Here is a 25,904-nt window from a genome sequence, read left to right as displayed (position 1 = left end):
TTCCTCCTGAAGCTGACAAATAGTTCTGCCTTAAACATTTTGAGTTATAATTTCACTCTGTTTTAATCTAAATGCACTGACTATATATGGTATGTGGAGTACTTCATGAATATATCTTACAAACAATTACAGGTGCATTAAAACCTCTCTCAGAATACTTCTTAGAAAGTAACTACTTAACTGTAACAGCATTTGTACAGACCAAAAAGCTGATTTTAATTTAATCTCAGCATGACATGTTGTGGATTATAGATTAATTACTTATTCTTACAGAGAGAGCTATGTCAGGTGCAATCCAGAGCAGTGAAAGGAGGGTGATTAAACCGTGTGTAAATGTGTCTTTCTTTGATTACTTCGCTCCAGAAATAAACACACATCTGAAACAGACTTGTTGTTTGTTAAATACATCATTTGTTAAGCGCTTATGAAATTTCAAAGCTGTCATGCAAAACAGCTGTGCTAGCTCAGACTAGCTGTGGCTAAAAACCTTTTTGTTAAAACCACATTATATCAGCAGTAGTGTGCAGTAAAAACAAAAACAAAAGGGTTTTAAACTGGCAATGCACTCCCTTGTCTAGACATGTTACTTGAGTGCTGAGTGCTTTATAAACACTGTAGCCTTAATAGAAAATTGTCAGACTTACTAATCATGAAGCATCACTATTTTCCAAATAACGTAAAATGGCTCACAAATAGCCAGTCTAACAATTGAAATTGAACAGAAAAGAAAAATTCTGCAGTTCAAAATATATATAAAATAAATAATATGCAATACTGTTAAGTTCCAATTTGTACAAAAAAAAAAATGACATGCTCAGAACTGTGTAAATGTACCATTTGAAAAATATGCTGTGTTTTCTGATAGAAAAGACAAGAGTGCAGTCTGAGTGCAGGGAGCTATTTGAGAGGGTTTGTAAATGCACAACGAAAAGCTGAACGTCTGACCCAGACATAATCCAGCTAACAATGACAGCACTCAGGGAACATAACCTTTTTTAGAGGGATACTGAGATCTGTCTGGCGCCATCTCATCTCTCCTTCAGCGTTTGTCCCTACATTTACAATTCTCCATGTAGTGAGCATGCAATGCAGTGCAATGACAGCCATCAGTAAAGAATTCAACAGAAGGAATCAGACTCCAGGAATCAGTCTAGTAGATTGTGACGGATTCCAGTTGGTGGCAAAAAAAACAAAAATCTTGTAAATGTAAATGGGAGAGACAAGGAGAGCATACTGGGAGAATGCAATGCACCTTTGACTTAAGTGGTACTGGTCCAAGGAGGAGTTCTGAGCAGCCGGAGAGGTAAACAGGCAGCTCGGCACCTTAAATGTTTGTTTCTAACTAGGTCAGGCTGCACCAGCGGAACTGTGCTGCTGTTACACCACATGTGCCAGTCTCTCTCTTCTCTTTTTCATGGAGTTTCATTCGGTTTGAGCATTATTAGATTAATATTACAGCAATAGTATTTTATTAACAGAGCATACAAATGGGTATTTATCAAAAAGAATGATAAATAACGGTAACAGTGTCCATATCACTGAATGTGATCTATAGACGTGTGATCTTTATGTGTTCAGAAGAAGACTGAAACATTAATTTAGAAATTAAGAATAAATATAACAAGGCTGAAACAATTATATAATACAGAATATAAAATAGCAATATGGAGTAGATACTGAATAAAGAGCCAAACTGGAGATTTAATGGAGTTTATCCCTGCCTGTGCTTCCTTTCTATCCATTCATTTACTTAATAAAGATGTGGGTCACAGTGGTCAGGCCTTAATACAGACACACCCGTACTCCACGGCAGTCTGACCTTGATGAGGCAGCGTCTGGAAGAGGCACAGTGAGCGGTGGATAGCACACCACAAACCCTTTAAGCTTCATCATCGCTGAATAAAATTATAAAGTGCTTAATACACTTTATAATATAATACTTCATTCATAAAAATGTAAAATAGAAGAAACAGAAGTAAAGTGCAATTCAATAAAGTAAAACTGTTGATATGGTCAAGGAGGTTCATGTAAGACGGCAGGTCATAAGACTGCCGGAAGACATGGATTTTACGCCTTGAAGGTTTCCAGTGATGCAGCAATGCTTCCGCGTAGGACTGCCAGTTTTTTTTTTTTTTTTTTGGGGGGGGGGGGGGGTTTGGATAAGTAACTGGAGTCTTGTGAACAAAGATTGCGCACTGGCTTGAATAAGGTAATACAACCTGGCAGTCTGGTGATTCCTTTATCTTTGACAGCCAGTTTGCACACACATTTGACTACTCGGTACATCCAGAGCATTTAGAAAGTCTGGTCTGTCAGTGGAACAAAACGTAATGTCCAAGGCACGCACGCTACTTTCTGCTAACAATTCCACAATAATATGCACCGCATTCTATAGATGACAATGAACAGTCCGACAACACTGCACTCAATGATGCCACAAACTGATTTATTAGTGTCCGACATCTCAATTAACTGCTCACCATGGAGTGAGCTACTCTCTCTTATATAGGGAGCTGTAATGACTGAACGAGGGAGTCATTCTGGAGTTTAGTTGCTGGTGATGTGAGCCACCTGTGATTTGAATCGGCCCATGCGAAAGACCAATCAAAAATCTGGATGGAAGGCCAGCTTGCGAGATCACTGCTGGCTTGCATCACAAACAGAAACAGAAGTGAGGATGTTGCTGATCAGACTGATGAAACTTGAAAAGAGGTTGCCTTTTGCAAATTCTCTAAACATACTGCATAGACAGATGGTAACTGACAGTGTAAAAATAAACCTTCCCTCCTCCAAGTGCTGAAACTTGGTAACTTTTCTCCCTATATTATTACCACATAATGTATAAAAGTGAAACTATCTCCTATAGGCTGAAATATCTTTAAGAAGTGCCTGACATCACCATCTTTAAATGGATAATATCTGCTTTCTTACAATTTAAATGTTAGAACATACAAACACTAATTGTAATATCTCCCTGTAAGTCAGTTTGGATAAAGTACAGTATGCACAGAGGTAGAAGGGCCGGAATTTTCCAATATATGGTCTTTTATTAGTTCATGGCAGAATAATGGCCCTGTGGACTCCTGTTACAAAGATTAAACACCACAAACACACACAGTAAAAAATGAGTACCAAGGGGGGGAGTGAGCAATAAAGTGGCAGAGAGGCCTGTTAGTGAAGTGAAAGTGGTAAAAAACCATCTAGAGTCATCACCTATGTAATTTAGAGTGCCTTTTAGAGTCACTGAGTACCATCTGGACCGTCAGTGCCACTGAATTCTTTTACATGTGCGTGTGTATGGTCAATATATAGCATTTATTTGAACATCCTGCCCAAACAGGTTTTTCTCTGACCAAAAACCTTTTTTAGTTTTGAGTGTGTGCATTAGTGAGGTTGTGCCAACATACAGACTAGAAAATAGAAAACTCTCTAATTAGATGTTCCATGTAGGTTTTGTATGTAACTGTAACTGTAACTGTGTGTGTGCTGGAATTGTTTTTGAGTCCCATGAGCATAAAGTATGAAACCCCTTTAGGGCACCACCAAAATAAATGATCAACCTTAATTTTTTAACAATACACTTTACTTCTATTCCTGTAGTCTTTATAGAGTAAAAACATGTCATTCTTGAATTTGCATACAAACAATGATGCTTCAAAAGGCAAAAATGTTAAATTAAAAGTAATATATCAATATTGCATGATAAAAACCTGAAAATCCTGTGACAGGAGTAGATTAAAGAGAGGAATGAATGAGTAAATGAGTGTTTGCATGCGTACTGAGCAGCCCTTTAAAGGGATGCGCAGGGTGCTGCTTTGATGGGGCCCTCGGTATTCCTGTCACGCCCAAGGCCCTATCCATTACAGCTCATTACCCGGGGAGAGAATGAAAGAGAGAAGACCCTTGGCCACGCTCGCCCAGGCTCACAGAAGGCCCAGCAGGGTTAAACATCAACCGAGCCACCAAGAAACCTACCAGCTGGGCAGGTGTCAACACCACTAGGATGGCTCACGGGATAATTCTGCAACAAATTATGCAGACGGTAAAGTGATCAGAGAAGCAACATACAGCACAGCTTCCCAGAATACATTGAATCCTAGACTAATTTGGAACAATGTAAATCTCACACACTCTGTCCCTTAACTATAGGGATGAGGTGTGCATACTTTCCTTAAAGGAAGTAAATAAGCAAAAGGTTTTCAAAGAGTGAGACTGAGCTGAGAAGTGGAACCAAGGCCATATGAAATCTAATTGCACATTAGCATATTATAATGGTACCTTCAGTTGCAAAGCTTTCTTGAATTTGTTTGAGAACTGTGCTTACAGCTGTCAGCTGAATCTGAAAACATCCATGGGTATCTTGGAGGGTACAATTTGAGCATCACTTAATTTGTTCACTTTACAAACAAGACTTTATTACAGTACATAATCACATTAATGAGCTGCCAGTGTAAGACCTCCTGGTCTCTCAGCTGTGTAGTATTCACAAAGTATTCACTTTTAAGTCACTGAATTAAACATTCTAAATATATATACATCTATCATCATCTACATATCTGAAATGAAAAAGATTGTAAGTGAAAAGTTTTGACCCAGAAACACTCAAGTCTCCTTTGTAAATTAGTGCCTACCAATGTAGGCGGAACCTGGAACCAGTCTCATTCAGAAGACTGAGTTTATCTTAGTTAAGTGACTTAAGTCACTTTTGGGAGTGTAGCAATAGGTCTAAGCTTGAATTCATAAAACATGTTCTATTTGACTCTTGCAGAACATTGAAACAGAAAAATATACACATTTAGCCTTTGTGCTAGGACTTCAGAACTGAATAGCCATCTCTGTCCTTGAAGCTAATGAAGAGCACTCTGTTTGTTAAAGCAGGACAAATCAACCTTTTCTAAACACCCACCTCTGCCTAAGCACCTAAACAACACCGCATTACTCTTGAATTAATAAAATCCTCATTATGATCTCGAATATAAAGCAGTAACACCATGAAGCCTCATAATCATCACAAAATTAGAGGCATTAAGTTTTCAAGATGCTATTGATGGGTTCATTGAATCCATCCTAGTCTGTATGGGACAGAGCCTAATCATGCACAGTGGTAGGTGAAACCTGCTCAGTACAACACATTATTACCCTGAGAGCTCTGTTTCATCTACACCAAATCATGCTGATGCATTGCAAATGAGATGGCGAGAGGGGAAGGATGCCAAAGAGAGAAGGAGAGGGAGAAAGATGCACTCTTCCTTTGCCTAATTACACTGCTGCAATGAACAAAATAAAAGTGCTGCTGTTGTTTTTCTTCAGATTGGCAAAAAAATCTGTGACTGGACATTTGATTGTTGTCACTACTAAGTGCATTACTTCTCTGGGCAGTGTCCAGGACTGTATCCTTACCATGTGTGCGTACCTTGTGCTAGTAATCATTACTAATAAGCTCTGAATCAACATTTGCTAAGGTCATGTGGTGAATGAATAAGTGAATGGATGATGCCAGAATGAATTGATAATGCAATGAATCACTTCTCTTACTGAAATATGAAAGAAAAAGAGAGTGTGTCTACGTGTGTGTTGAAGGGAGCTACTGTAAGCGCACATGTGATCCACACGCATGTGATGTTCAGCATCAGGGGAGTGGGACTGATGGAATGACTGGAAAAAAAGGAGGATTAAGAGTTAGTAAAGGAGACATTTCGTAGACATAGAGAGATGACAGGGTTGGGAGTAAACAAATTATGACAAATATGAACAAGAGGAGAGGCGAGGAGGAGGATGTTGGTGCAGTGGCTCAACATGAATAAGAGAGGGCAGACAGAAGAGGGAAGAGGATCTAGGGACATGTCTGTTAGGGCTGGATTGGGTTTAATGTAGCAGAAATCCACCAGTGAACCGCAGCTCCAAACATAACTATTAGTATGAACAGAGCAGAAAGGAGAGGACCAAATTGACAAATGACAGCAAGCTAGAGACAGAAGAAATGAACCATCAAGAGGACAAAGTCAGATGCTAGGCCCTGAAGGGTTAATAGATAGTGGGATGCTGGAAGAGCAAAAACTGAAGGTCAGTAAGTAAGTGAGGGAGATGTGATGGGAGGTGGGAAGAAAGGAGGGAGCGATAGGAAACGTTAGATATTACAGTGGAACCACCTGGGGAATGTTTACAGAATTTAATAACTCTAAATGGCATCACTTTATTGGATTTATGGATGGTTGTCTCTCACTACCTCACTATGCTGCTCTCTTTCTATCTTTCTCACACACACACAAACACACTCCAACACCCCCACCTGCAACAATTACCATGGTACCCATTGGTGCGGCTTTATGGAAAAGGACAGGGGGTTTGTATTAAGGGCTCTTGAATCCTGTTACAGGAGGTACGGGCTAAAGCTTCTTACAACACACACGCTGACACCGCTGCTTCACTACCTTATTTGGTCACTGAAATTGTAACTGTCAATCCGAAGCGAGACAAGTTGAGTGAGAAACAGACACACAAGCCAAAATCAATACTAACCCTAACCCTAAGGTTCTTATTATCTCAGAATACAATGCAAAATGTATGTCTATCTTGCCTTGTACCTGAGTTTGTTCATATTTTTATATCTAAACAAAGAATAGTCACAGAGCTTTAGCTAGCATTAAGAAGACAAAGGGCATGCTCTGAGTATTGTTTCTGGAAATGTATGTTGGTGTTTTAATGACCCGAGGAGGATTTAATTAAACAGAAATTAGAAATGGCGTTTCTATCATTAATTATGACTAATTAGTTAAATAATAAATTAGAGTAAATACGTTTTCCCACATAAATATATTCCTTGCAGAGAGAAAAGGCCTTTAAACAGCATCTAGAGGATCATGTAGTGAGATAAAATGTACACTGAATAAATAAAATCAGAAAATAAATAATTTAAAAAGTTTGCATATCTTTTGTTTGGTGGAAAGTCAAAAACTGTGGCAGACTGGACTCCTGGCATCAGTATTTTTAAATCCTTGTTCAGGACAGGAGAACTGTGGTAACAATTACATTATATTAACTTCTAACAAGTCTTGTTTATCTTCTTTCCCTGTGCTTTATGTTGGTGTTCTTATGCCTTTGTCTTGTCTTCTGTATGTTTTATTGTATGCATCAATTTTATATACCCCTTTATTTAGTTCAAGAGCCTCTCCCAGCATGCATCTATAAGACTGCTCATCATACAGTATGGCATTCTATGCAGTGCAAACAGAATTAAACCATATGCTGAGCGAGAAACAGGAAGAGAAATACGGATGTAATAAATCGGTTCCGCCATTTTATCCATCTGCTAATATTCAGGGCTGTGAGTGACGGCAAAAAAAGCTTTCCTGCTGTGTTTCAGAAGCAATCTTTCTATAAAAATGCATGAGTCATTGGTGCCCACAGTGCTGAGAACTGCAGTTACCCAAACACACACACAGTGGCACACACACAGACAAGCCTGTGATTACAGACAGAGAATCACAAATACATAATCACAATCAATAAGTTCCACCCAAGCACCACTGTGGCCACAAAATCCACACAGACAAGTATTCCCAGTACATAGTGAAGGGCTGGATCGCAGGAAGACGGGGGNNGGGGGGGGGGGGGGTACTGTCGACAGCAATGATGTCAGAAGTGATTTGGGTGCACTCAGGGAACTGTAGAGAGACACTACAGTACATAAAACGTGTGTGTATGTGCAGTAAGTAATTATACAGGGGGCAAGATTCTTTACCAGTAGCAGAATGTTATGAGCCCCATAGGCAAACAGTACTGTCAACGTCAGTCAGGCACACACACACACACAGTGTGTGTGTGTTTAATGAGTCAAACAATACATGAATGACCCTGAATTACAATGGCCAGCGCCATCTGGCATGATGCAACAGGGAGGAAAGCAGTAGCAGGGAGAGGCGAGAGACACAGGGACAGGACTGAAGAGCACGCAGACCTGTAAAGTTTTCGAATGTCAGTGATTATTATTATTTATCAATGAGGTCTAACAATGGTGCTGAATACATTTTTCTTCCACATAAAACCTTTAAAAAATATAAAATCCTGCATTGTTTACATTTATTTGTATTAGTGTGTTTACTACACTTAAAGTGTTGCTAGCTTGACACCATTAGCAGCGGATGTGCATTGATTGCGTCACCTGTGCCCTCGTGAATGACGCAAACAAAATGTGGACCCACTCCTAGAAACGGCTCCACAGCGCAGCTAGTGGTCAAAAATTACACAGGGAACCTTTAATAACTAATTACTGCAGCTAGTTTTAAAGCGTTTTATTACATGTACTGCCTTGGAATAAAACTGGCCTTTATAGAAACTTATATTGCAATGTATGTAGACAGGTAGAGGCAAGTACAATCTTGCTGCGCTTGAAGAATTAATTTATATTTCTGAAAAAGATCCATTGCAAAAATAATATCTGCCATGTGTTTATTAAATAGAAAGAATGAAATCAACGCCACGATTCGCTGCACTGTTCAACCAAGGCGCTCTGCTGCTGTTAGAGAATCTGAAAGCTGACACACTGCACTATGATATTCATCAGTGTGACTACAGGGTCCAAGCAAGGTCAGTGTAGATCAGATGAGGGAGCAGAGGCTAGTAAAGGTCAGATAATGTTTCTGATACAAGAAAAATGTGTAGAGCAGATCAGAGCAGCGGAGATAAGACATACACGGTATCATCAGAGCTTGATCAGGTGCATTTATCAATTGATGAGGGATCTGTAGGACTGTGAGTTTGAAGAACTTGCATGCATCTCAGTCAACTACAGTACAATCATAACATTTCTCTCTCTGTGAGTTCAGCCTCCATTCCTTAGGAATCAGTTACTGCACAATGTAGAGTATTTGATTGTGACTTAACATCACGTCAGTTATATTACTATATATGCTCACACCGTTTTTGTCTACACAGCACGTAACAGTGCATATATAAAATGATTGATCATTAATTGTGACAGCTATAAAGTTAAGGTTAGTAGTCATGCCACACACTGCAGATAAAAAAATATATATACTCAACTGCTTCCCTAAAAGTTTTGCAATTGCTTCCTCATTTCTGTAGTACCTTCTGTTCTATGAGCTCCTGAACAGTGATGCCCCTACAATTATTTGAGATACTAATACTAACACTAACTTTCATTGTAGTCTCAGTTCCTGTTTTGTTGCCCTAATAATTACCCTGGCTGCCACAGTGAAAGCTAGAGAGGAAATTGTGCACCCTGTCAATATCTCCAGATGATACACTACATCTGAAGACCCCAAAAAATATCCAGTCTATATTAGTCTAGATTTTTTGTGTAATGAAGTGTAAATAGACTTATTTCTAGACAAAATAATCCAGCGATTTGTTTGTGTGTGTATAGTGTCCGTGGGTGTCCACATATTGCTGTGCTTCTGCTTCACTAAAGATAGAAGTGTTCAGTGAGTGTCCTGCCTCTGATTAACACAGATGAATATTTCATTTCAGAAGTCCAGCTGCTCCTCATCTGCAGGTCACTCTCCTGAGACCACCTCAGGCTACAAGGCCTAACAATGTCATCACAGCTAACACACATATTTTCTGTGTGTGTGTCCTTATGGCTGAGTGTTTGCCCTCACATATAAATACATGCAAAAACATTGCTGTGTGTAATATGAAGTTAAGTCATCAAACTCATGGAAATGACTGAAATATAGCATATAACGTAACGCACCACGTTATGTGGTAATTATTATAATGTTTGAGATACAGTGAATACTAAATGTTCTCTGCATACACTGCATCTCTCACATTCAAGCCTGCACATCTGCACACCAGGGAGTTTTCGGGGTATAGGATTTCCTCCCCCCTCCCTCCATCTCTCCTTTGCTCATCATCTCCCTTCCCAGTTCCCAAGCCTGTCTTCTTCTGCAGTGTTTTCTGCCCTGTGGGGAGGCTGCTCCCAGGCTGACAGGGAGTGTCACTGACTCCTCTCACAGCACATTACGCTCTCATTCTGCAACTTTTTCATGCTTTCGCCCTCTTTTTTTTCACACAAACACCAAGGCGTGCACACACATACGAGAGTGAAAGCACTGCCATTTCTCTCTTATTCGGCTACACGAGGACAAGTGTATGGAGACCTATCATTATATAGGAGTCAATGAGTGCATTTGCAAGAGATGTGTATGTAGTGTGTGTGTGTGTGTGTTTCTGTATCAAACCAGGGGAGATAAGACACCTCCTGGACGTTCCAATTTCCTGTCCGCTATTTGCCTTCCTCACTGAGCGCTTTATCAGAGAAACACATAAATGCTGATAATTTAGGAAACCTTACCCCTGTTTGAAAAATAGAGAAAAAGAAGGGTGTGCGATGAAGACAATATTGGAGAGATGAATTTGAAATGGATAGAAGGGAGCAAGGTTAGACAGATAGACGCTATAAAGAAATGGGTGGAAGTGGGACAGAGAATGAGAAAAGACAGCGGGACAAAGAGGAGGAGGTATGAGCTCAATTTGTCCGACTGCACCAGAGGAATAGTTCACCATGTTCCACACTGAACAATTGGTGGTGTTCCCTTGTGATAGCTTGACAGTGATGTTAATGCCTCATTAAAAGTATGAAGAGTGGCAGCAACTCGGCTCCAAGTTTTGAAACCGAAAGCCGTGGAACATCTCTTCAAAAGCAGCACCCCCATTAATTAAACTCCACAGATGGACACCTTGGCTTTCTTCCAGACACAGCAAAGATAGGTGTTGGGAATTATAGCTGTTACTCATGCATGCATGGAAGGACCATCAAAAAATACAGAGTGAGCAGGGAGTGCGATTGCAGGTCAACATAGCCTGGTCTGGAATCCTAATTGACATCGTTAGGGGAGGGCAAATGTTTGCCAAGTGGCTGAGCTCCTAAGGAAATTAGCAGAAGTTATCAGAAACTGGCAATTATCACAGCCTGAAGCGAGAAGACTCAACATAGAGCTGTATAGTTTAGACTCTGAGGCCAAAGATTTTTTCATATCAGTTAATATATATATAGCATAAATACAGAACATGAAAAATAGTTACTATAGTTGTATGAGCAGCAAACAGAAAATACACTGAAATAAATACACTGCACAAAAGTCTTCAATCTTGTATAAATCCTAAAGTATAAAAGGTTGGCTAATATGAATTTATATCTATTATATCTTATATCTCGGGTCATTTACATTTATTGACAGTACCCATTGTCCTTTGCTCTAAAAAATGCATGTGTAATGTGTCCATTTAAAGGGGGTTTGTTGCTACGCTTGGTCTCTGTGTGCTTTATTAGATGCTTCAGGTGGTGAACTTTCCATTGTCCTGTCTCTGCTGGCACAGGTTTTATATGTGTTATATTGTACTTTAAGTAGCCTTGACCTGTTTGGGACTGTCTCATGCACTGTGTGGCAAAACTAGACTTTAAGCTTTAAGCATCAGCACACATCTATGTCTTGTTTCTTTGTTTATCCACAACAACTTTTCTACATTTAAGGTTGTTGTGGCTGTTGTGTTGGTACTTTCTGGCCAATAGAAAAAAGTTTCCTCAGTCGGTTCTCCCTCATAACTGTGACTCTAACACTGAAACAGTAGTACGTGGTGTTATGCTAACTTAAAGAACACCATCGTGTCCATTTCTTTAAGGCTGCCATACAATTAGTTAGAAATAGCTTTGTTTCTGTGATGTCACTGGTTGTTATCAACAGTATATTGAAGTTTCTAATTTTCTGTTGCAATGAGTGTTCACAGGGTTTTATTGCGCAGCCCTAATGGCGAGAGAAAGCAAAACAAATCGTATTTCATCATAAGAACATACTTTTTTCAAACAAATTAGTAGAATGCCACAACTTTACGTAAAACCCAACATGCTGTGGCATGACACAGCAGTGGACAGGAGATTCATCATGTATTACAGTGAGAAAGAGCGAGACATATTATAAGTGACAGATCGGAGACGGAGGATTCACTGGTTTTCACAATACACTGACAACACAACACAAAAATGTCAACAGTGACCTGAATAACCAGCCATCAGGCAGAGAGAGGCACCAGAATAGAACCGACGTATGGACAAATCCAGCATACACAAGCACAAACCAACATCGCCACAACCAACACATACCTGTCATTGTCAACGCTCCTGAAGCCAGGAAGGATGTGTCTAAAGCTGGAGTTGCGGTCAAGTTTGGGTTGACTCTTGGTGCGTTTTATCGAGCCCTTCAGCCGTCGACTTAGAAAGCCCTACAGGAGAAACACAGAGACAGTCAATAAGCAGTAGTGTTACTGCTAGTTTGTGCGGGAAGTCTCTGAGATGTCAATCATGAAGCTTGAACTTGGCAGCGGGACAGAACGTATTAATACCGACATTTACACTCCACATCCTCAATTCGGTGACGCAGAATGTCATGAATAGTTTAAGGTTAATAAATGAGTATAGATCTTCATATCAGTGAGGGTGTCAGAAAAGTGGGGGACAAGGTCAAAGACAAAGTATTCCCTGAATACAGAGAGACATAAAATAACCAACACATTCTCAAAGAGCAGAGACATTATAAGCTGGTAGGTAATATGTATGCAAAAATGATATACTGTTTCCCACAGCAGCAATTATGCCAGCGTTTGCGACAAATTTAGCGAAATCCAAACATTGTGTGTTTTAATCATTTCCATGCGCTCTAATTCAATGGATACACCCCTTTATTAGTTTTCTCATTCTTCTCTTTGTCTGAGTCTGTGTGTTTACTTCTTCTAACATCTGCAATCACACTCCCCCAAGCACCTCGCCGTCTCCATGGCAACTGTTGGTCGGCATTAAGAGCGAGAAAATATGAACAAATGAGATGTGGTGCAGAAATGGCAGGCTGTTGGAAGTTTTGAGAGACAAAAAAAAAAATCATATTTTTTCGGCTTTTTTTAGATTCCACTGCAGGGAAGATGCACAAGAAGGAAAAGAAGAAGGGCATGAAAAGAAGTGATTTGAATGAAGAGGGTGTATAGGAGGGTTGATGGAGCAACTTAGAAGGGCAGCACAAAGTACACAGAACTTAATAGTGTTACAGCCAGTATGCAGGAAAAAAGTGTTAAACCAGTCAGGGCTGAGGTGTAGCTTTTTATTTCAATCATTCAACTCAGCGGCTGGTTCATAGCCTGAATAACAGACAAATTCAGGAGCAATGTGGTTCATATAAAACTCATTTAACCTCAAAGACATACCCATAGTGCCTTGAACTCATGGCACTGTCATACATGCACACATTTCTCAAGACAGTGACAGGCGACACACAGCGAAAAAGACCTCCCTCCGTCCCAGTCAGGTCATTAACACACCTGTATAATTACCACCTACCGTGTGAATAGGTCGCCCTGGGCAACAGTGGAATAGGGATAATTAGAGAGTGACTTCCAGACAGCCTGCCAGCTGATCACAGAGGAGCCATAGCATCCTGATGAACACCAGTCATCAGTAAAACACTTTGGGCTAGGAACAAATACTTGCTAATGTCAGTACATTTTAGCCTGCGCCAATAATGGGAGTGTCTCTGTTTCATTAGTTTGTGCGTACGTGACCTAAACAAAGAGCTGTGTCCAAATTTCATACTAAACCATTGCTTTAAGGAGAAAAACTGGCAGAATGTAGTACGCAAAACAGTCAAACAGTATTCACACTAAAGCACGTTTAATTTTTGAATGTGCTGTTTGTGTACACGTCTGACGTCCCACAATGCAATTCTCAAAGGAAATGGAGGAGCTACTCGCAGCTGCTTAACATTAAAACAAATTGCAGATGGTGGTGAGACAACCTGACGAAAATCTTGGCACTCTACCAGTTTTGCACATGAAGTTCAGTTTAATTATTATTAAGAGTCAGCCAGTAAAATCTGTTGTATCATTTCCACTGTGGCTCTGGAGGGGGCTTTCTACAATCTGAGGTAAATAACTCAGTTTGTGCTTGCAGACTGCAAATTTACAACAGCAAGCCTGCATTACAGACTTGAACATGGAGTTTGAAAGATGTGGGAATTTCCCAGGGAAGGGAAGTCTTCCAAAATATGCTACTGAGTTGCATTATGAGTAATGTGCCTCTCCTGCTTTGATTTTGACCTTTTTTTTTTTTTAAATGTGTCTCTTGCTAGCTTCATAACTTTGTGGGAGATCAACACTAAACTGCTGGAGAACCCCTTTACATTTTTGCAAACACGTTTTCTCCTGATGATGTTAAATTGGCAGTGGCATTCCAAAGTCACACTTTGATTGATGTCTGTTGGCACAAGTATTGCATAATTTCCTGTTGGTACAAAAGGGTACAGCCCACTGATTTATTGGTACTTACACTATGGAAATGAGTATATACCACATATTGTATGCGATTAGTAGATATTGTAGTATAAAAATGGGACACAGCTAATGTGCAGATTGTGTAAGGTTGAGGGAGGATCTATTGTTTAGTTCCTAGTTGCACAAGAAATCAATTGTTTCTCATTTATCATCATCAGCAATGTCTACGGTGTGCATACTCAATAATCATCAGACTTTTTGGTTATATAAGAAACTCTTAATTTAGCAGAATCTGACATTTGGTATATGTAAGCTTACAGAACGTGGGAAGCAAATGGCTTACTATTGCTACCTGCCACCAGTGAACTCTGTTCAGGGGCTATTAGCTAAATGAACAAGGTTGAGTCACCAATGTTGGTATGAGCGCTGTACCCAGGGCTCTCAACAGGGTTTCTTTCTCCCCACTCCCTGTCCTCAGTATTAGCCGTATAAATACATCATTCACTCCGTATGTATATGTGAGTGTGTGGGCATGTGGTTAGATTAGCATAGGCACAATTCTTAGCAATATGAGTCAGACTGTGAAGTAGGAATATTGTTTTCTTTGACTGTATTTAGCATCATCCTCAGACCGTCTCCTATAACAACATGACAAGGCAAAGATGGCAGTGCGGTAGAAAACTGATAACACACATATGCACAAACACTGACACACACCTTTTTGTCATTCACAATCACCTCCAAATTCATAGTAATTCCATGCATCTTCCCCGCAGTCCCTAGAGAGTGTGTGTGCCTGTTGTGCTGCTGTTGGCACAGCTAACAAATTAAAATGCTTCTCTTTTTTCCTCATCCGCAGAAATAAGTCAGTGAAAAGAAACCTGTCCCTGTAGGCGAGGTGGATTGATTAGTGGCTGCTTGTTCGGTTTTTACTTCTCTCCTTTCCCTGATGGATGGACTCTGAAGAGCAGAGGGGAAAAGAAAAACAGAATCTAGCAGAAAATCAGAGAAAGAAGCCAGGAAGATACACAAACCTATAATTTCTCTGATTGTTTTGTATTCCTTGCTCTCCCTTTCACCTTCCCCAGTGCATGTGGGCCGCAATGTGACATTAAAAAACACTGCTCTATAATTCAGTCAGCCTGTCAAAGCTCTTGTAGAGAGATTGTCCAGGTTAAAGGTCAGCAGATATGGATGGTCTATTTTCCCACTCATAATCAGTCAGTAAGCATGAGTGATGCCTATATTAACACCAGATTAAACCCCACGGGAGGGAAGACACACTGGGAGCACACTGCATAAATGTTAACATTTAATTTACCTTCAGTACCAGCTCATACAAGATGACTGGGAGAGCAAGAGGGGGAAAAAAATATGCAGGAAGCGAAATAGAGATAGAGACACATGGTGAAAAAGAGAGAGGACAGAAATAGAGGTGAGACTGGTCAAAAAATTGAGAAAATGACGGTGAGTGCCTGCCAGACAGAGATGAGCTGTAGGACCAGGATAAATGGAAAAAAGTGAAGCACAGTGTGGAGGTGGCAGAGCATGAGTTGATAGAAAAAGAAATAGAATGAAACTAAATCAGGGGGAAAGTGAGGAGAAAAGTACAGCAAATGAGTGACAAGGTCACCGGCAGATCAGGGCCCAGCAGAGCAGAGCACTAGCTACAGAGAGAATTAAGCTAGACCTGAAACAAAAGATCACAGTATTGGAACACAGTAGTTCCAAGTTTGTTCCTCCACGTGGTTCATATTTTGATGTTTGGTCTTAGCATATGTTTCCATATAACACCAGTGATTACATATCAAAGAGCTGACGTTTGACATTTCAAGTGAAAAACACAATGTGAAAAGCTTGACCTCCACCCATTATGTTTTGCTGTATGTGATCAAGAAACATGTCCAGGGAAAAACAGAAAACTGAAGCCTAACGAGATGGCATACATCATGTCATCATTGTTCTATTGTGTGGTAAAGAAATGCGTAAATTGACTCATGGGAATAACATTTTCCTGAGAGCTTGGTTGAATAACACAACAATGAAATACAGGGTATTATTCAGGTTCACATCCTGTCATTAATTAATTTCTGTTCGGTCCATCATAAATATCACTGGCTTTGCTGTAATGTCTGGCCCTTTCCATTTCATTTTGCAAACACCTACTCATACACAGAAACATGATAAGGCTATTAGAGCCAGTGCAACCTGACAGGGGGCACTCCAGTGTCACATGTTAACGTGGGTCTCAATGAGCTCTTTAATTATTCCACATTTCTACGGTTGACAGCTAATTAGTGGAAGGATGGGATGGAATAATCTGATTCAACATGCATCCTCGAAGGGAAGGAGAGGCTGGTTTTCACCAACCCTCCAGCCCTACCTTACTGTGCTCGCTCAAAAAGGAATTTGATGTTTGTGGAAATAATGTTGTTTGTCCATATTTACTGTTACCTTGTTTATAGCACAAATGTGTGCTAGCTTTCCTCAGCGCTAGCCCGTATGTGTGTGTGTGTGTGTGAGTGTATAACAGGCTTGCATACTTGATTGTAATCTCAGCCTGTCCAAGCCCATTAAATCAGCACTAAGAGGACAGCTCAATTTTATCGCTGTGCTTTTTTTAGTTTTCCTTTTTCATGAAATTAAAGCAAATGCTTGCAACAAGTTAATTCTATTCCCTTGGCTTGGCAATTCCAGGCTTCCCTAATGGGGGCTGATAGAATCAGTGCCTGGACAATCAGCAGGGTGTTCCGTGCTTCTACATCTACCTCTCTTGTCCTCCTCTAGCACAACCTGATGAAAACAAGAGACATACCTGTCCAATTAGACCCCCTGCTATTATCTGAGAGGAGAGGGGAGGTAGGGAAGATGGAGCTAGGGAGAGATTGGATAAGGAGCTAAGTCACAATTGAGAATCAGTCCAGCCAGCTAGTGCAATCAGCGGGACGTGGTGGACGTGACAGACTTAGATAAGGTTTGTTTGTCTGCTCTTTAAACAAGCACTGAATAGGAGAAACTACCAAGTTGTAACTTTTATATTTAAGGTATGAAATCTTCTAGTATTTCTACAATTGGCTGTGGTAGATTAGGCTTTGGAGAGAGTTTTCTCCCATGCCTACTGGTGAGAAATTGTTTTTGAGAAGTGCTGGAGGATGTGCTTATGCGTGTGTGTGTGTGTGTGGGCCATCCATTTATGTGTGCAGACATTGAACCAAGTCTCTGCAAAGAACATGAGAGGAAAACATTTTGACAGATTTAGCTCAAGGCCTAGGAGGGGTACTTTAGATGTCACCACAACTCTTTTCACTTGAGGCAGAAAAGTGAGGGGAGGTTTGTCATTGCTAAAAGTGGGAGATGCAGGAGGGACGGAGAAGAATACGACCCATTTGTGTGTCCCACCATGCCTGTATCCATCTATCCAACCATCTAAATACTGTGTCTATTGTGCATTTCTCTACTATATGTGTATCCATTTGATCTATTAATATCTGCTCTATTAGCAAAATCTGATGATCAACAAAATTCTAGTCAAATCGTATTTGTTTCCTTCAAAAGTTGATGAAAAAGTTGGCATGGGGAACTTAGCTGGCTGTACTACCATTAAAGGCCAGAAGGGGGCAGTGTGTGAAAAAAGTGCAGGAAAGGGTCAAACTGTCTGGGGAAGCTTTCTTTGTGCAAGAAGTAACTGCTGCTTAGCAATAAGCCCAGAGACGTAAGTGAGTGAGTGGTCATGTGATTGAGACAGGATGACTTTGCTGCAGTGCTCATCTTCTCGCTCTCTTCCCTGGAGAGAACAAGGAGCTGCTTAAGAGACACTTAATCAATATTTACCCTGTCTATCTGACCTTTTCTGTCTCCTACAAGCTTTTTATTCTTCTTTTCTTTTTTATGTCTCTCTATATCCACTCAATGATTCAATTCACATTCTGTCTATTCTGTCCATTCTAAAAGTCTAAAATTTGGGGGAAAAAACTGATAGAAAAGGAGCAGACACACAGCAGGTAACAATTCATAATCCCCAAAAACAGTTTCCGTTTTTTTTTTTATATGAACAAATGAGAGTTTGGCAATCCCTAGCTCAAGCTGTGGTAATTTTATATGTGCAACTCCTAAAATAAAGTTCATGAAACACTTAATTCTCACTCTGCAGGTGGTCCAACACCAGTGGGTCTAGCTTTTTGTTTTTTTATCTACTGTGGGCTTCTACTAAGCCTCAGAAGCATCCTAATTTGGTTTTTGTAGAGACTAAACACTATCTTTAGGGGGATCTTTGAGTGCTGAAGAAGGCTGATGGTGATAAAAGGAGAAAATGAAAGAAATGAGAACATCTTTTCTATTTTCACAAAAAATATAATGTATTTTAGCCCTGACGTTGGCCCATTAGTGTGCCTGTCTTTACAAAGGCTGGAAGTTAACATGAAGTTGAAGGGGTGTTTATGAGAGACTGAGTGCTGAGAGCTCGTGGCCCTGCTGTCCTAACATCTACTGTTTACAGTTCACCTTCAGGTCGTTGTCTCCCCACTGATTATTTATTAATGGAAATATGCGCTGCTAATTGCTAATTAGTTTTAAATTGATGACTCATAGCGGAATTTTTTGCTTCATTAACTGGCTGTTTATCTGTTGAATTAAACATGACAGAAAGCATACTGGATTTGAATTAGAGCAAGATGACAGACAAAGGACTGCTCTGCGTGCACAGAGCAGAGACAGTTTTCTTATAAACGAATGAGTGTGTGGTGCGTGCACAGGTGTGGGAGTGCGCGTGTCAGCCTATATGAAGCATGTTAAAATTATTCAGTGAAACGCAATGAAAAATCACACAGGATGTAGAAACGCAGTAGGACGGTGGGCTGAACACACACCCAAGATGTGTGATGTGTAGACGCCAAACATCAAAGGTCCCATTTCAACATTTGATGTAAATGTGTTTCAGATTGGCATGAGTCCATCTGGACAGCAGACCAGCCTTCTAAAGGCATTGATCTACAACTAAGAGGCTTCTAGGGCAAAGTAAGGTGGAGACAAAGCCAGAGGGTGAAACAAAAAAGGAGGCTGAGACGATCCATAAAAAACAAACTCACAGTACTCACGGTGACTCTGAAAGGTGTGGCAGCAGTGGACGTAGCCTCCATGGTGGGTGTGGTCTTGTCTGAGGAGCTGCCTGGCATGCTGCGTCGGCGTCCTGTCCTCTCTGGAGGAGACTCTGTAAACAGAGGGGGATCTTTAAAATGTGAAAGTGTTTTTTAAATAGTAAAAAATTGGGAAATATTAACTTTCTTGCAGTGAGTTACATGAGAAGATTGATATCACTCCTACTTCTGTCCGTTACTATGGAGCTAAAACCAAGAGATTCTTAGCTTAGCTTACGGCAAGCAAGGGGAAACAACTAGTTTGGCTCTCTCTGAAGTAAAAGAAGTCAAATAAATTCAACTATAAGCACCTCTAAAGCTAACAGAAAAAATATCTATTTTAATTTGTAAGCTTAAGAGTTGTATTTTAGAGTTTTGGGCAGAGCCTGGCTAGCTGTTTCCCCCCTGCATCTAGTCTTAATGCTAAGCTAATCATGCTAGCTCTAGCCTTATATTTATCATACAGGCCTGAGAGTGGTATCAATCTTCTTGTCTAACTCCCAGCAAGAAAGCAATTAAGTGTATTTCCCAAAATGTCCTTCAGCTAGTCAAAAGATTGTCCAAAGCGCCAAAGGGGTAGCCTACAGCTTGCATTGTCTGTCCTTTAAAGAACATGATGTCCGTGTGATTGGATATAAGTGTTTTTTCGCTTCTAAAAATCCCAATTTATTTGACCAAGCTGCTTCTACACTGTCAGAATCAAGAGCACCCAGAGGAAATTCACTAAAAGACAGTGGAGAACATTGAAACTCACAACGCTGAACCAATAGTGGACCTTTGACACTGACAGTGTTGGAAATAAGGGTGTGGAGTTTGGGGTGCCAAATGGCCTTGGACCTGGAGCGACCTTGGTTTAATAGAATTTAATTAAGTTTTGATACGAGTGGGATATATTTAACAGTGATGGCTAATCCTTAGCCTAGGGTGTTTGCAGCATTCAACATGGGTTTGTGCACTACAAAACAAAGTATGTCATATTAGACCATGCAAAAATGAATGTTTACAGGCGCCTCATGTTAATACTATTATATTATTATATTATATTACCCATTTCTGAATGTATAAATGCCCATTCACTGAGTAAAATACTGACTTTCCATTCCTGATTTCCCCATCCTCTTCCCATTCACTGAACTTAATTGTATCTGTTAGCTTTTTTATCTTGAGTGCATCTATCTAATTCTCTTATCCTGGATACACAGTACAGCATAATCAGAATGGAAGAGCAGCGAAAGAGCTCTTGAGTCAAAGACTATGCGTGTGTGTGGAAGCTACAAATCTTGACATGTCCGAGAGGAATGTGAGTGATGTTGAGCATGCATGTCTACACAGATTTCAGATAGCCACCGCTGTTAAATGCAACCTCATGGGTACAGAACAGACACTCAACATGTTACCAGTTGGTGAACTTATATAACCCCAAATGATAAGGTTGTTTAGACCACTCTGTTCTGTAAATAAGTGGCAACTTTAAGTAGAAGACATTCTAACATGAAAAATAAATTGTGCATAACTAGGTCATTCTGATCTAATCTTTTGAAACACATGGGGTCATTGCATCACTGAAATGGTGTTAGATTATTTAAATGAGATCTTTGACTGCCTGAACATTGGAATCTAATGAAATTAGTGTTAAGTGTGCGTGGCAATGTGACTCTAATAAGGATGAAACTGCATTATGAAGCATATCCTCCTCTCACTCTCTTTCTTTCTCTTTCTCTATCTCTCTCACACACACACTACACTGTAGTATATAATATGCATATAATGTACATAATATGTATTAGGAGTGTTCCCCATTTTTTTGGGAACTCCCCACAGACTGCTGATCTAATCCTCTCCAGATTTGGTATCTCTAGATGCAAATCTCTACACTCTCAACACTTATTGGGTAAGCCAATATAGCTGGGTAAGCCTTACTGATTAACATAGTGTCTGATGGACAAAAAATAATGATTTCTAAGCAGTGAACACTTGGTATAATCTTCACAAAGCTTGACATAAATTGTCATAACTCTTTATCAGCATGCCAAATCTCAGGACTCTTGTAACTCCAAATACAATTCAATACTTAACTAATGTGTAAAATATAAATGTGATAAGATTTGGGCAATAAATGACATGTACATACTGTATAGTACTGACATTGACAGTGCTTGCACAGTGCTTGTTTCAAGTTTTAAACATTTCATGTTAGAATATGCAAATAAACAAAGGAAAGAGGCATGAGTTTGCATAATTTGGGATAAATACTGGCCCCTAACTAAATATGGACTGTACTGATCAAATACTGCAATGATATCACAAAAAATGTGAAAATAGACCAAATTTTGTGCCAAAAGAATTTGTTCCTAATATTATATTTGCATATAGAGCATTTTTAATAAGCTACACACATACGTACACACACTTGGTTGGTTGTTGTGTTTGTCAGTGCTATCCGTTCTATTAGCTTGTCAAGCTGAGCTGCGCCAAATTAGCTGTCTGCTGGTTAACAGGCCGGCTGACTGAATTAGCGCATGCTGTAATTGAAGAACGAATGGAAGAATAGCACCTCCCACTGTGCAGAGCACTGGCTCGCATCCCAACCCACATCATTCTCAGCCTAACATTAACATAAACACAGTCTGCAACAACAAACAGCAGACAAACAACATGCTCTGACATAGAGCAGACGTCCTCTGTTGTTAAATTAAATCTCTATAATTGAAAACCGGAACCATCTGGATCCTCTGAGCAGTGGTCCATTACTCTGTGGAGGTCAGGAGGATTTGATTTTAAACAAGCTTGATCTCTATCTCTCAGAGACATGTTAAGCCAGTCTTGGTTTTTGTATTCTAGAGGTGAGAAATTTGCAGTTAGAGAGACTAACAACATACCTGCATCAGCCCCATTTAAAATCCCTATATCTGTACACATAAGGACACAAGACTCAGGAGGTGACTGGCGAGAGGTGGTCCAAGTCATGTATCAAGTCCATCTAAGCAAGTCCTTGGACAATAGTCCATGTTAAAGTACAAGTCTTTAAAAGCAAATTAACTTATTTGCTTTTAAAATGGTCAATTAAATATGTAAAGTGTACTGTTACAGTCGTATTTATTTTTTGTCTACAAGTTCACCAGTCAAAATTTGAGACTCAAATTATTGTATTTTTAAGTGTTGAGTAACATTTTTAGGGTGTCATGTCTCAGATAGTTTAAATCTCACAGCAGTCCAAGCCTCAAGTCTACAGCTATGAGTCCCGAAGGTTACCACATGTACAATTTATTGCTATGAGTTCCTCCATTTATAGCAGTTTGACAAAGCTGGTCCTGTTCAATCCTGGTGGCTATTTTCATGCATAAAAAACAAACTGAGCACATCAGTGTGTCATGGTATATTACTGATGTTTGTCTGGGCTGTCTAGTTGAGTTTTTCCTAAATCTGACTCTTCGTCGGTGTAACTTCAGTTGTCTCACTAGTGGCAGCTCTGGATAAAATGTTACCAGGGCTGTCAAGAAATACTAAAAATGGAATATGATTCTAAATGATGCCAGAAAATTAATGCGTGGGGAGGCGGGCACATAAAAACCTGCTCAATCCATTAGGATGGTACAAAGTTTAATAAAAGCTGGTATACCAACAGAACAGGATTTCAAAGATTTCAAAAATCACTTGTCTGTCTCAGTTTGTGACTGTAACAAACTAATATGGGGGCATTTAAATCTGTTGCTATGACAATGAGTGTATTTAATACTTTTAATACTCAAAATCATTCATGAGCAAATAGGACTGATAAGGTAATCACAAACATTGACTGAATTAAATCAGCAACTTGAATTTCGCTTCTCTCGTCACGAATAATTTATTCGCTCAACCCCACTGGATTTACCCCTCTAGTCTTCTTAATTTCTTAACGGAAATCTCCCCACTTGTAAACAGCTGGCTGCCACAAGCGCTCAGAGGAACGCTCGCACACACAAACACACATCATTTGGTTGTGAACTAATTGCTGTGTGAAATTGCAGAGCGAGCTTCCACATGTTTTCACCATCTGCGTGTTATGTATCTCCACAAATGCATGGAAAATTTCGCTCACTATAGTTCGCTCCTGTGTCTGACCCTAACCCCCCAACCAACAGCAAACAGTAAACAGACTCACACACAATAAAACCTTAATTAAAGCACAAAATTCCAAAGTGAAGTAAATCATCAAAGAGCTGTTCCGTACTGTATGTTGTGGCTGCTTTCAGGGTTTTAACACTTCCCGTTTAGAGGTGTCTGTCTAAAAGTTGTTGTTTCATTTATTTTGGCATCTGAAGATGTATGAGTGTGTGTTTGGGAGCACCAGGCATGCAAGGTTCTATTTGTAAGGTCAATTAGAGGGTCAGAGGACCCACACACAACAGCTGCTGTGCCAAAAGGTGAGGTATCTTTGAACCACCAAGTCTGGAAGCCTTAAGGCCATCTATTGTTTTATAATCTTGACCTTCTATCCAACCTTATCCTCCACGTTCTCCTCCTTATTATGATCATTTAAGCGTTGTTTTGCCTTCACCATTCCACTCTCTTCCCTCCCTGCTGAATTTTCCTACTGTATCATCACATCTTTATCACCTGTGACAAATACAATCAAATTCTCATCTGATATTGCCTCCTCATTGCACCTCTCTTCATTTTATTCTCTATTCCCCCAAAACTCAAACTAATGCCTCGCCCTCCTCCATCACCATCTATCCACAAATAGAGCTGTCTCTCAGTTTTCATTCCACACATCTCCAGGCTCCCTCACAGTTAGTTAATGGGACCCTGAAAGTGCTACTGAGAGCCCTGGGGGTGCCTACAGCTACAGAGACTAGATGATAGTAGCCTGCATTTCGAGTGTCCACACGAGTATATATGTGTCCTGGTCTGACCAACGGAGATAGGGGCACTGCCTGGTAGTATCACTTTGCAAACAAAATAAATGCTTTCAGGGGGAAAAACATCCACTTTCTTGTCAAGAGTTACATAAGATGATTGACACCACTTTTGTGTCTGCATGCTAGAGACTGCAGGTGGTTAGCTTACCAACCACAATCATTTTCATGTTTTAGTTTTTGTACATTCATTTATTATCTATATCTATTCATATTTAATACTATCTTCCTTCCTTCTCTACGTATTTCCTTCCATTTAGGGTTCAGTTATATAGGTCGGACTGCATATTTCCTTAGTGTTTCCCAACCAGGCGTGCTCCATGCAGTGACCAGATCCAGCTAACCGTCCCTTCCTCTCACACCTCACCAGCACAGGATATTCCAGCCTGCGAAAAGACTGCCTCTCCTACTTCTGAAAATAAACTGCGATGTTCAATGTTCTCAAACATTTTGTCTCAGCAACAGGTTGAACATAGTATGACTGATTTGTGTGTGAGGTATACAGAGAAACAGCACGCTGGGCAGGCAGGTGGTTAAGTGTCACAATAAGTGTTAAAGGACAGACTGGCAACTGATAGCGTCTGGTTAATCATCTGAGGGGAAAAACAGGAATGGTGAAGATACATTTTGCATAATGACTTATTTTTGGCGCGGCAGTGCCACAGCGCTGTGCTGATATAATAATAACAATCGTTGACTTTCAAAACACACATTGTTCTTTTTCCTAGAGTGATGTGCTTTATGATCTTTTATCGCTGGAGGAGCTCGCTGTGCTAAGTGCTCTGTGATGAAAAAGGAAATTCACAAAGGTTGTTGTAAGCAAGTTGTTGCACAGGCTATTTAATCTGCCTACAAATGATAGTGCCTTGAAAGAACATTCAGTAGCTACACTCTACTGCTGGTGTAACACTAGCAACCACTGCTGACTTGGAGTCCTCCTCAAATCACCAAAGTGAGTCACTCTATGTGAAAGGATCTGTCATCTATTACATGTAGAATTACATTAACATGCACATTGTTGCGGTTTCTGTGTAGTTAATGCTGCGTACAAGCTGGCTGCAACATAACAAGCTAACTCAGACAGACACGAACATGTTTTACGGCTCTCTGTGGTGACAATACTGGGTCAAAACACTGGTCAATAGCCCTACGAGTGGTCAAAAACTCAGCTGGGAACCTTTAACTGCAACTATCCAATGTAGTTCATCTTTACTGAGAGTCCTTAAACCTGTGTTAACTCATTTTTACTCATTAAAACTCACCTTTTAGCTAGACATGGTAAAAACTTAGCAAATAGTTTCTTATTAATACATCCAGCAGATAAATACAATCACTCTGTTTTGGCCTCCATCAACTCATCAACAACTGAAGAACCAGCTAGCGTACAGTGGGTTTATAGCGCTCTTTCATTAAATACAGCTACAGCTTCTTTAAAGTCCCAAATGAATATCTACAGTGTTTTGAACATGTTGGCTCTTTTTAATGATTTAACCACTACAATAAAAGGCTTTTTAATGTTTCCTTCCTCGCTGCTATTATTTTTTCTTGTATTCTGGAGTGCCTGGATTGCCTTCCAGTTTATCCCCCCCCCCCCCCC

At 40.1% G+C, this 25,904-nt stretch overlaps 1 protein-coding gene across 8 annotated transcripts in view; it reads right to left on the bottom strand.

Moving 5' to 3' along the window:
• Window positions 1-25,904, bottom strand: part of LOC118332462 (disabled homolog 2-interacting protein-like) — a 114,623-nt gene that overhangs the window by 50,804 nt on the left and 37,915 nt on the right. For 4 of the 8 annotated variants that reach the window (XM_035667756.1, XM_035667760.1, XM_035667758.1 and 1 more), the window contains exons 2-3: window positions 19,362-19,483; window positions 12,125-12,243 (exon numbers count right to left, since the gene is read on the bottom strand). In XM_035667756.1, coding sequence (XP_035523649.1) covers window positions 12,125-12,243; window positions 19,362-19,483 — 241 coding nt within the window. Of the gene's footprint in view, window positions 1-12,124; window positions 12,244-19,361; window positions 19,484-25,904 lie in introns of those variants that run through there. The other 4 variants (XM_035667757.1, XM_035667761.1, XM_035667755.1 and 1 more) reach the window with 2 other exon arrangements.

The sequence above is a fragment of the Morone saxatilis genome, unplaced genomic scaffold (assembly GCF_004916995.1).
Source record: "Morone saxatilis isolate NCDOM2014 unplaced genomic scaffold, NCSU_SB_2.0 Contig21, whole genome shotgun sequence".
In the NCBI taxonomy this organism is placed as follows: domain Eukaryota; kingdom Metazoa; phylum Chordata; class Actinopteri; family Moronidae; genus Morone; species Morone saxatilis.
Note: the sequence above shows the minus strand (reverse complement) of the source record. Positions and strands in the feature narration are given on the sequence as shown.